The sequence below is a fragment of the Indicator indicator genome, chromosome 8 (genome assembly GCF_027791375.1).
Source record: "Indicator indicator isolate 239-I01 chromosome 8, UM_Iind_1.1, whole genome shotgun sequence".
Lineage (NCBI taxonomy): Eukaryota > Metazoa > Chordata > Aves > Piciformes > Indicatoridae > Indicator > Indicator indicator.
Window position 1 is genome coordinate 23167824 of NC_072017.1, and position 13122 is coordinate 23180945.

A 13122-nucleotide genomic window follows, 5' to 3' on the forward strand; every position below is an offset into this window, starting at 1 on the left:
ACCCTTGTAGCATAAAATGTAGGAAGCTATAAATAACACTTTTTGCAAATCAAAGGAGACACAACTCTCTTTTCCATGAAACTAACTAAACAAAGAAATAGTTCAAGTCACTGGTGTAGTAACAGCTCCATTTGTGAACATAAATTTAAACCCAAGGTGGAAATCTAAGTCAAAGATGACTAAAAAATTACTTCCAAGTCATTTTAGGAGTAAAAACCATAACCTTCCTTTTGTGCTACACAGTCCACATGAACATCAGCCTCAATGATCCATCAGCAAGTCTACTGCAGTAGAGCTATGGTCTCTTTCAAAAAGACAACTGGACAGGATATTTCTACAGCCTTCTCAGAGGCAAATAACCTTAAGAACAATTTCTCTAATAAACAGCACAGCTAAGACTGCTTTTGAGGGGAGGAGAACCTGAACTAAACACAAACCTGGGAGACTTACTCACCTGCACTATCCAACTACGTTGCATTCAGGACAGCAAAGTTATATATGCTTGCTCAGGGGCTGTGATAAAAACCATTATGTTAGTCATCTGATAAATATTTAAGACTTAAAAATACACACTGTTAAGGAACACCTCATACCACATTCTGAGCCTAACTCCCCACCCCCAATACCACTTATCATCTGCATTTGCGAAACAAAGTCAGCAATTTCTGTGTTTTTTAATATCTTTCATTTTGTCCCAAGCTGTTGATTCTTCCAAGAGCAACACATTTATTTTGATAAAGCAAACCAAGTCAGTGTTGAAGTACAGAAAATCCCTACAATAAAACAGTAAAATTAAAAAAAAAAAAATCACTTGAATTTTACATGTTTAATATCCAAAATCTAGGACATCAGTCTAAAACCACATTTGTTCCAAGACCCTGATGCTGAACACAGACCCTTGAACTTAAATTTTTAACCCTGATTGTAAATCACTCCTGCATGCAATGTTTAAGAAGCTTAAACAGGTAAATTCACCTTGTTCCACCTGTTTAAGTACTGTTTATTTTATATATATATATATATATATATATATATATATATATATATATATATATATTCATTCTACAGGGTGAACTGGAATTACTTATGGGCTAAAGTTAGTTATTAAAAAGTTTTTTCTTGAATCTCAGATTAGTATATTTTTCTTTTTAATACGTTCTGTTAAATGTTTTTCAATACTCTCTTCTAACTAAAACTTAATTTCTTAAATTATGTTTCAGTCAGACACTGCATGTGTGAGTGAACAAATACCCTACTGTGGAATACATGAATAAAGCCTTGCAGATCCCCAGAACTGAGGAAACTTTACCAAAACTTCTTCCCTTCTTCCTCATCACCCGTAAGTAAGGCTCAGTAGGGAGCAAACTCCCCAGGACTCAACCTTTGCTAGTGGGTGTTATCTTAAGGACTAGAAAAAGGTTCTGACATCTTCTGGTATTGCCTTAAACCAGTGAAATTCCAACAGCTGTAAGTGAAAAAAACCCAAACAAAATCACAAAAAATACCCCAAACAAACAAAAATCCCAACCCAAAGAAATAAAAACATCCAGTCATTCTCAGAAGAATGTTCTGCTTTTCAAGGCTTCAGATGTTTACTCTTACTGAAGAAAAGCAGGTGGAACTTTCCCTACAATTCAGAGTACATCTATGTAACTGCAAGTTCTCTTCTGCCTACACTTTGAAGTCATCTGGAAGCACCAACTTAATTCCTTAAGGTACAAAGCTACATTACTGATGGAAAGGACCTGCATGATAAATAATGCCTCCAGTTTTGGGATTGACTCTGCCCTAACACTTCTTCTGGACCAGAGGTGAAATTTAGAGTCTGTGATAATTAGCACAACTATACTATACAATCGCCAAACTGGAGCTGCCTCCTATCTAGTCAGTCGCCACAACAGGCAAGAGTAGGATGTTTTTCCAACTGGATACCACATTTAATGGCCAAGCACCATCCTGCAAACACGAAGGTGTTGTGTAACTTCTGAAGATACAGCCTTATTTGTGTTGCAACGAGATTCAAGTTAATGGGAAAGGTATTCATTTCTTCTATGGGGCATTCTGAGTTTTTTCCAATTCTGTTTCTCCCCTCACAACATTCATCATCTGGAACTTCAACATGTATCTCTGCTTGCTTTCTCTGGACATCCAGACACATCATTTCCATATATTTAAACAAGACAGAGTTTTTTCACTCCCTTGATCTATTCATGATTTATCTAATAACGTTAAAATACAGCTTATTCATGTTTCAGTGAAACCATAGTTTTCTCCAAATTCAGTGAAACCATCGTTTCCAAAATATTCAGGTGACACCAAGTGGTTAATTGTTGTACTGCTGTCTGTTCAGGACTACTGTACGCAGTAACAAGCAAGGATCCTGTTACGTGAAAGTAAATACAGAAATAAAGATCACCAAAAAAACCCCAAAGAGCTTTGGGATTATTAATCATAACAGACCATTTTTTCAAAGTTCTCTCAAAGCAGCTCTTTTATATTCACTTAGTTTGATTATATGCTTCTAAGAAGAAAAAAATGTCTGTACACATTACTAAAAATAAGTGAGCAAAAGTTCTTGTAAAAGAAGTTCTTTACCAGAAAGAATTATTCCCTGTGTTGTATTTGTACACTCATGTTTATAGTAAGTTGCTTCCAAGAAGAAACACACTCAAATGCTACTTGTCAAGAAAAAGGGGGAAAAAACACCATACAAAAATACTCTATAAAAACCCCACAACCACAACACATGCATCCACCCTTTCAACATGCCAAACTATACGACGCACAGCAGTGAGAGGAAGAAATCATTTGTCAAATCACACAAATTTTCTTAGCTTCCAATGTTCCCTTTAGTGCAGTGTACATATTAAGTTGGAACTAAAGCAACTTCTGTAGATTGCACAGGGGAAACCCAGATCTAACACCATCAAAACAACAACAAAAACCCCCACAACCCAAAACCTCTAAAACTTTCTACAACTAGAAAAGAAACTAGATGAAGCCTATCATCTCCAACGCAATTCTTCACAGAAAAAAATTCTACACTGAAGGAAAAAAAAAACGTATAAAACCTAAACAAAAAGCCACAACCACCCCCCACTGCCCCCCCCCAAAAAAAATCAGAAAAAAGAAAGAAAGAAAAAGATAAACCTGTTTTTAGGAGTGATTAGAAATGGTTTTGGTAATGACAGAAAAATATTTATGTTGTTCTACAGAAGAGTAGTAAGATTTCATTTCATGATACAGCATCTACTGATATAGTCATGCTAAAAGAAACCCTGCAGCAAATACACAAAAACATTACTCAGATGATCAGGGAAATTCCGTGATGGTTCAAAACATGTACAAAATTACAAAAATCAGATCTATCCCATTTTCATATATACCAGGGTGTAAAGACCAGGAAAGTGCTGACTAAACTGAAGAAAAACTGTTCAAAGAACAAATATACAACGCTTTGCCTGTAAGTATGAAGAGCTTTCAAACCGCTATGGCTTGGAAACAGTCTTCGAAACTGACTACCAAAGAGCCAAAATTCTGATTTCTTTGAGGATTAAGTTTGATCAAATGATGGCTACAATTACTAATGAAACAATCTGGCACTAGAAATCAATTCTGTGTTCTGAATGCTGTGTGCTGAATGTTCTAAGAAATGCAGGGCAGGAATTGGATGGAGCGTTATGTGTATGTTTTCTATTATTTATGTACTTACTTTATATAGCAACAGGATAATGCTGTCAGAACAGCAGTGCAGATTTTACCATAGCTTTTTATAACATGATAATTTCCCTTTTCTATTAGTCGTATTCTAATTTAAAGAAACAGAATATATATATATAAATGAAGTAATTAAGAGCAATGGTATCCCTATTTTCTTCCATTTTCTGGTTAAAAACCTTAAAACACTAAATGACAGCACTCCACCCATAGATAACAGAAGCAGAGCCATCTAATGATGTTCTGCTTTAGCCATAAGCCTCAGAAAGACTTCCCAAATCTATTTATTTATCTGAATACGGATCTACCACTTCAGTTTTCCCTATTAATAATGAATCAAGAACACAGACTTTCAAATAAATTCACAGCACTATGATCTTCACACAGATGACCTTATGCCTCAAGTCACTTACCATGTCATCTGCTTCTTCCTTACAAATCATCACAGTAGGTTAAACCAAGCAAAAAATGACCCTAGCATTTCACTGTAGAGATGTTTACAGTGTTTCTTCAGTGTTCTCACCTCCTGATCCAGGCTCAGTTAACTACATGAGAAACAATTCTCCTATAGACTAACATACTTTCAATATAGATACACACAAAAGCCAAGATATATACACAAAGAACAATTTTAAAGTAACTTTTCTAGCTTCAGTCAAAAGCGTCCTTGCTTACCTAGATGCAGAAGTGTGAACTGAGCTGCCAATTCCTTTGCCCCTTCTACTGTTGTACAGAGTTTGTCTGGCATGAAGTAACTCTGGGAACCATCTGCAATACTAGGAATAAGCACCTTGTACACCAAGAGTATTTTCCCATCCTGACTTGTGGTTGAATACAAGTAGTATTCTGGCGGTGTCCAGTTATTTTTATTGCAAAAATAATCCAGATGCATTGCTGCAGAACTGAAGTGACTGGATTTTAAAGAATACATGCTAATTGGAGTAAGCTTTATTCCTGGAAAAAATGGGTAGGTACATCTCTCAACTTCATAGGGGCCTGGACTGTGCTGACCATTAAGACGAACTGAAAGACTTGCTGGTTTCCCTATGGATTTTTGATGACCATCTTCTTTGTTAGGAAACCCTAAGAGATTTTCAGAAATGGGACTTATCTGACCATTAAAATGTTGCTTCCAAGTACTTTCCTTGTTAACTGGCTTTGCTAGTGCTACTTCAATGGTAGCTCCATCAATGCACTTTCCATTCATTACAGACATAGCAGCAACTGCATCTTCTCGGTGGAAAAAATGAACAAAAGCATAGTCTCTGAGCTTCTTTACACGTTCAACTGCTCCTGGTTTGAACTTGTTAAATTCAGCTTTAATTGTGTCCTCTGTAGTAGACATCATTAAATTTCTTACATATAATACTTTAACTCTCTGCATTGTTTCTTCATCCACTTCTTTCTCAGGATCTGCCCAATCTACTTGAATAGCATGACCCCAGAGCTGAAATGTTCCTACAGCAGAGAAGCATTACATTAATAAGAAATATGCAAAGTAAAACAAAATCATTCTTGTCAACTACCTCTAAAAAAAAAGCAAGCATAATGCATGCCACATCAAACTATTTTTTCTTGCCTGCATCTACTTAAGCAAAACATGTAAAATAGTGTTACTTTCAATTACTAAATAAAATATGACTCTGCAAAAATTCAACGTATTCTATCTGTACCCTTTGGATTCGTTAAGTACCATAAGCTGTCAAAACAGACTTAGTGATTCCGTGACACATATGTACACGTCTGTAAAGCAATGATAAGCAATATATTACTTTACTAGTTAATACATTAACACTGTCTCTTCAATAATATTACCACTTTAGAAAGTAGGTGAACACACGGAAAACCATCATCTAAATGTATATGCAGTACCACAAGCCTTATACTATGTTGCAGAAGACACCAAAATCACAAACTAAATAAAAAAAACAAAAACAAAAACAAAACCCAAAAAACCCCACACATACACACACACACAAAAAAAAACCCACACCAAAAAACCCCAAACCCAAACAACCCACCTTCTTACTCATTTCAGGGCAACATTTTAAATATTATACAACTAGTTTATTTTAGGCTCAGGGATCTGGCGATATTTCTCCCATTACTTCGCAGGACCTATGTAAGTCTTAGGTAATACTCCACCAATAATTAACACTGTACTTGCCTTCATCTTAGCTTTAATTAACTACAGGGAGTTTTGCCATTCATTTTGGCAAGGCCAATGCTGTATTACCTGTTTTAATGACTTTGCTTCTCCAACTACATTGTTTCATTTCCTAATTTCTGTTCCTTTCTCTTCCAGAAATACCTTTTTAACTGCAAGTTGACCTATTCTCTCTTCTTTCAGTATATTTAAACCCTTCTACTTCCCTTCCCTCAAAAGATACGAAGTGCAAAGTGATCTTCTCCTTTTTAAACTCTTATTTTCTAGTAAAATATTTAAAACCTACTTTCAAACATTTTTAAAATATGAAACATCAATAACATCACTCATGACAATCCAAAAAAATAAGGGCCACATTCTAAGCATTCTATTTTTTTAAGCTTAGCTTTAAGAAAATTCATGTGCAGAGATGCAGGCTTAGCTTTAAGAGAACTATGTGCAGGGATCCATGCATGCAGATGAAAACTGGATGTGTCCCCAAGAAAATATGTATCTTGGTGTAAACTACAGTAACATGCATTTATAGAACACTTAAATTTCATCCTCTTTAAATAAAATAAAAATCTCCCCCCAAAAGTACAACAGAAAAGAACACCAAACAAAAAAACCCACTTGATTCATGAACCAATAAAATAACTCCTCCTGGAGCTGAAAGCTACTACAGCAGTTTTATAACTCTCAAAATATCATAAAAGAAAGCACAAAAGGCATGGATTCACCACCCTGTCCCTTGCACAACGGAGACACATATTCCCCAAAAAACTCAATTACAAATAGATTTACCTGGGATTAGCCGCCTTCTAGCCATTGCAGCTGCTCTGTGAGATTCATATTCTACAAAAGCAAAGCCACGATTTTTAGTTTTGTCAGTGGCATTTGGATAAACAATGACATCCACCACTCCTTCTGTAACTTTTTTCATTTCGTTCAGTATTTCTTCTTTCTTCTTTTCTTTTGGAATTGCTCCAATAAATAGCCTGCAGTTGTCCAAGCTTACGCAGACACCAATAAATTTCCCTGGACGAATTTCATAATTATTAAGAATCTTGATGGCTAGCTGGGCTTCCTCTTTAGCAGTGTACATCACAAAAGCATAGCCTCGATTTTCACCACTGAATTCCATCATCAGTCTGAACTCATAGATCTTCCCAGCTCTCTCAAAAACAGGAACTAATTCATCTTCATACATATCACGAGGAATCTTACCCACAAAAACTTCACATCCACGAGGTGGTGGAGGACCCTCCCAACCTTAAAATAAATAGTTCGATCTTAGTATAAATGCCAGAGGTACACTTCCCCTGACCCCTCACCTGGAGCATAAGTTATTTATTTTCAGTCCTAATTTAAAGCTAGCATATCCTCATCCATTATTTAGTTCTTATTTTAAAAAATAATAAAATCCCCAGAATAAGTAAGTCCCTAGCTTACATCTAAAGTTATAAGAAGATACAGGCCTCTGCCCTTAAACCATGGACTTTCATGCATTCTTTTGTATCTCTGCCTTACACACTGAAAAAAAATATCAACAGATAATGCAAAAATGCATATGTACATTTAAAAATATGGAGTTACATTTCTGCAAATAATCATTTGTTAAAAAAAGAAGTGTTTTTCTGTTTTGTTTTAAAAACACATTAGACAAATCAGGCAGAAGGCTCAAAGGCAGGCAAACTGTTAAATCAGAACTAACAGCTTTTTCTAAAGCTTTAGTAAGAAGGGTTCTCCACAGGACAGAAAGCAAGGAGTACAAAGCTGGCAGAAAAAAAATAACACAAAATCTAGTAGGTACTAGTATGAAAAGACAAACTATAAGGAAGCAAGGCAAAAAAAAAAATTACATTACTACCATATGGCAACAATTTACAATCCCTGACCTAAAGAAAATCTGGTCTGCGCCACAACTGCCAATGAGCAACATGTATTTCACAGAGCAAACATGGAGATAGCTAATTAAAAGCACCATTCCTTAAAAAGTTAACAGGTTACCAGGTGACCAGAGCTCCTTGACTGGGTTCCTGATTCATCACTGTATGACAGATTACCAGGTTCCCTTTTTTTTCAGCAATTCCAGTAAGCAAAGTTCGATCTATGTTATAATCTTCCCACTCTTAGTGAGATCATGCCAGCTCTCATTTTCATTCATGTAATTCTAATGAATTACATAACAACATCATTTACATCTGTGGCAATCGAAGCAGAGAACCAAAAGCAGTAATAACTAACTTTCCTAACTTTTTTGTTGTTGTTGTTAAAACACTCTACAGATAGGCTTTCCACAAGTTGCTTAAGATGATCAAGAACTGTGCTGCTGCCAATTGAAGTGGGAAAAAAATATTTCTTTTAGGATAATGTTAAGCTCTGGATAACAATAAACAGCTGTATAAACACGATGGTAACAGGACAATAGAGCTGCCAGTGAGACTACCTCCTATGGCAGCAACACAAGCTTATAGAAATCACATTATAAATAAGCAAAACTCACAATGAAGATCTTGATTTTTAGTTACTGCAATTTCTTACAAGCCACCTCAGACATTCAAGTCTCATTTGGCCTAGAAAACCATTTATAGTAACAGGGTAATTTCCAGCCTAAACTGGAAGATTTAAAGGAGAGATATATAATTAATGCTTCTTATGGAAGATAACTGGTCAGACACCTAGTTTCAGACAAGATTAACAAATTTAATAAAAGTAACTTTTCCAAACAAATACACTTAATACCATTTCATATCATTAAAAATTGTAATGTAAAAAAAAAATTTAAGAACAAGCTGAGCTCTCTAGAAGCAGTGCACGATGCCCTGCAGTTCTTTTTTCCAGTGTCATTTTCAAAGTAATTTCATAGGGCTTCCTCTGGCTATTTTACATAGCCTAGTAAAAAGATGTAGGAAATTTTAGACAGGAAAAGCTCCCAAAGAGAAGTAACTTTGATGCAGCTTAATCTTGCAATGAATAGTATACAGTTCACTCCAGCTTCATAATCCCAAAAGAAATTATTACCTGGTGGAGGACCGCCAAATTTTCTTTGCCCATTTTCTTGAACCATGCTGTATCCAGTCTTCTCCATCAGGGCCAGTAAAGCAGCCTCATTCTGCGTGCCACTTCGGATTTTGCCACATCCATTTGCTGCAGCGTTGTTTCCCTCCTGCATATCTGCAATAGCTTCAGCACAACATTGCAGATAATTCAGACAATTATAAGTTGTTATATACATACAGAAGCTACCAAGGCAGAGAAACACAACTTACATTATACTTGGCTATTTACTGTGACTTTGTTTAGTATTGAATTGTACATTCAGCTACTACTACATTCTCTTTAATTCTGCATGCAGCTACTATAATCTATATTCTCACTTTCAAAACACTGTTCTGTAACTTGATAATTTGAACTTTAACCAACAACTATACTCAAAGTTTCATAAATGAGATCACAACTCTCTTCAAAGCATGCTGTCCTCCAAGTAGAATGAATTTTCATAAATTGCATTACCATAGTTACATAGAAACCTATACGCTACTTGAAAAGTGCCACTTTCATGTTACTAAAATTTATAGAAATGTCAGATTTCTATAGTTTTGAGTACCAAAATACTTAATGTAAATTATGTCCATGCCTAACAAAGAATTCAAGAACAAAAGTCATTTAATTAAAAACATTATATAATAAAACTAGGCAGAACTGTCTGACAAAGCTAAAAGGTTGAAGTAATCCCAGCTCTGGAATCCTTAGTTTCATTACTTTATCCATTTTCACAATTTCCAAAACTAAAAGAGGTTACCAATATGGTTGCTGCAGTTCTACCCATTATTTCCCTGATGTGACACGATCTCATCCAACAGCTTTATATTTCTGTCATCCAGGTGATAGGAAACCACCACACCAAGAATTCACTTGGTAATTACTAACTTTACTAGTCAAGCTCTTACAAAACAAAACAAAACAAAAAGCCTTTCCCCCCACCCCCTGCTTCTTTTTGCTTCCCTAATTTACATCTTCTTTTCCCAACAATTCCCACCTTAAGGGCTGCGATACTTAAACAAGAAATCTTCAACACTTCAATCCTTTGCACAAATGGTATGCCCAAATTCTACACCACTCACTCTCCAAAATAAATGCTTCCCCAGAAACTACTGCCAGAAAAAGAAGCTACAACTCCTGTTTTTTCTTTAATATCCCACTTTCAACTTGCTTTGTCTTCAGGATCAGGCTCCAATAAATAATGTGTTGAGACATCAGAAGTTCATTTTTTCCAAGAAAGAGTTAAAAACAACTTAAATTTCACAAATTTTTTCTTGTCAACCCACTATTATTTGCTGAACAATGAGGCTTCCTAGTTAAGGCTTCACTGGGTAAGGTATCTGCAAAGCAGAGAATAAAAACACTAAATCAAGGACAGTAAAAAGTGCTTGAGTAACACAAGTATTCATGCCTCTGTCTCTATGAGACAGCACTACTGAAGGTTCCAAGAAACCAATTATCTCAAGCACTGCAGTAAACTCAAATTTGTTGCATTGAACACTGCCAAGAGAGAGTTCAGAAGCAGTTAATATTGCATCCTTTTTCTTCAGTCACAGGCTGAAACAACCTTTTTCAGCTTGTCACTTCTGGTGTCTTTGAACTAACTAAACTCTCAGTTTTAGCTTGATTATCAAAATGAGCATTATCTACGTATATTGTTTAATTTACTTGGCAGCCGACTATGTAACTCCCCACAACTGGCAGAAAGAAAAATTTGTAAAAATGCAGCCACACATAGTAGTTAATACAGCAAATGTTATGCCACCGATCTTTATATATAAAGATTTTCAGACAATTGCCAATCACACTAAGCAAGCTTTTGTCTTCAGAGTCAAAGCATTGACCATCCCCAAAGTTGCCAGTCCTATTATTCTTCACTTAGACATTACATTCCACTGAAAACTACCCTAGTATCTCAAACTATCTTGCATAAATTAAAGGTTTCCAGAAAGATTATACAGTATATTTATGGAATCATTAAGCCCCTTCCACTGACATATTTATGCAAGTTATGCAATGATATTACTGTCCAGAGGTGGACTTTCCCCTCATCCCTCAACAGCTCTGCAATTTCAAATGTGCTTTGAATCAAATAATGAAACTGCACATATTTTTCAGGGCATTCTTTCCACAACAGCAACATATGACATTACAACAGATTACACATCCCTTAATTAGATTAGTCATAGAACATAACCGCACTTTTTTCCATTTTAATAGTCTTTTAGTGCAGACATACATGTCTTTTCTACAAGGATGGTATTCACTTTGGGACAAAAATCTGTGCAATCAACCACCCTTGAAAAGTTTATATACGACACCCACCACAGGCTACTGAAAGAGTCAATCCCTAAACTACTCCTGCCTTCCTAAAAATGAGATTCCAGAAATGAAGCAGAGCACTGTAAAAGCAGCACCAGCATGATGCCTGTCTCCTGTAAGTAGTGTCCCATTATTTCTTTTCAGCAAGCAAATTACATTTATTGTGTTTCATAGCCTTAAAAGCTGCACCAACATTCTATAATCAGGAAAAATTCTTGGCCATTTCAGACCCTAACAAGGTATGAAGACAACAAAGCTGGGGCAAAGGAGAGAGGTAAATTAATTTTCTCTTTGTCTCAGCGAGTTCAAACATTCGGCCAACAACGTTTATTGTAAAACTGAAAGGGGTGGCCAAATTAAAATCGTTGGAGTTGATGAGATTGCCCACAGCACTCCCAAAGAGGTGAAGAGGCACAGAGGAGTTAGGGTAAGAGGCCTGTAAGGGAAGTAAGCAAACTATACACTGGCCCCAGGGTGAAAACGTCATCTGAGGTAGCACGACCACATGTGGGGCACGAATTGAAAAACAGCAGCCCCAGAAATACCCTGCGGTACCCTCGCCGATTTGAACGTTAAGGGCGGCCGCCGCGACCCCTTCTCGCGACTCTTCCACACACCCTCGTCCCTCACGCCGTTCTGTGCCTTTCGCCACAGCACAGCAAGATCCCGAACCCGCCGCTATTATCAGAGAGACGAGGCCAGGCTGCGCCACGATCACTGCTTTCCCGCTCGTAACCCTACGCCACGCCGCCAGACCAGATCGGGGGTTAGACCCGCCCACCACGTCCACCAGCCACCTCACTCGCTCTGCCCCGCCTAGCCAATCACCAGCCGACCACAGCGGGCATAAGCACAATTGACAGCCAACACTAACCAGTCATAGCAAGGTAAGGGGTAGTCCCCAGCACGCGAGCTGTTTTAAAACAGGTGCCGGTTGGATGTAGTAGTCCGATCGGGGTGCGTGACGGGGCTGCTGCGGGCGGGGTGGCTGCAGGAGCCGTGGCTGCGGGAGCCGTTGGGGCGTCGCGTGCCGGCGGGGCACGCGGGAGGAGGCGGGCAGTGCCGCCGCCATAAAGCCCCTGCTGAGGGCTGTGCTGGCTGCGAGCCCGCCCCTGCGGCACTCCGTGAGCCTCCCTTTTTTCGGGAAGGAGGGCCGGCTGCTGACTTCCCCGTTAGCTTTTCAGAACCTGGCTGGTGTTTTTTGGTATCGCTCGTATTATTTCTGGTCTTAAAAGAGGTCCTTGCTAGGATATGCAGCTGGTGTGCGGTTGTGCTTTAGGGAAGTATTTAGTGTTGTGTAGGTCCGTGCTAACCAGCTTTACCACGGTTGGCCTGTTTGCAGTCCCTGTTGCTCTAGGTAGTATTTGATAGTGTTTAGTTAAGGATTTAATGGGTGGACTGTTCAGCAGATGAGGAATTGGCTGGATGGTCACATCCAGAGGATAGCAGTTTATGGCTTGAAGTCCAGATGAGTATTGGTAGTAAGTGGTGTCTCTCACAGGTCTGTACTGGGACCAGTACTGTTTGAGGTTTTTATCAATGATACAGACAGTGAGATCAAGTGCACCATCAGAAAGTTTGCAGATAACACCAAGCAGAGGGATATTGTTGCTACACCAGAGGGACAAGGTGTCATCCAGAAGGACTTTGAAAAGATGGAGGGGTAGACCCACGTGAACCTTGTGAGGTTCAGCAAGACCATGTGCAGGGTCCTGTGCCTGGGTCAGAACAATCTTCATTATCAATACATGCTGGGGGATGTGGTGGTAGAAAAGAAGCCCTGTAGAAAAGAAGCTGGACATGAGTCAACAGTGTACACTTGCAGCCCAGAAGGCCAGTTGCATCCTGGGTGGCATCAAAAGAAGCATGGCCAGCAGGCTGAGAGAGGTGAT

At 38.0% G+C, this 13122-nt stretch overlaps 1 protein-coding gene across 1 annotated transcript; it reads right to left on the bottom strand.

Moving 5' to 3' along the window:
• Positions 1 to 478: 478 nt before the first annotated feature.
• On the bottom strand, positions 479 to 9041 carry RBM46 (RNA binding motif protein 46). The gene is made up of 4 exons (XM_054383064.1): positions 8888 to 9041; positions 6668 to 7135; positions 4393 to 5175; positions 479 to 513 (listed from the first exon to the last, which is right to left on the bottom strand). Exons 1-4 carry the CDS (start codon positions 9036 to 9038, stop codon positions 479 to 481), a joined length of 1437 nt encoding a protein of 478 aa, XP_054239039.1. The 5' UTR covers positions 9039 to 9041.
• Between the last annotated feature and the right edge of the window lie 4081 nt (positions 9042 to 13122).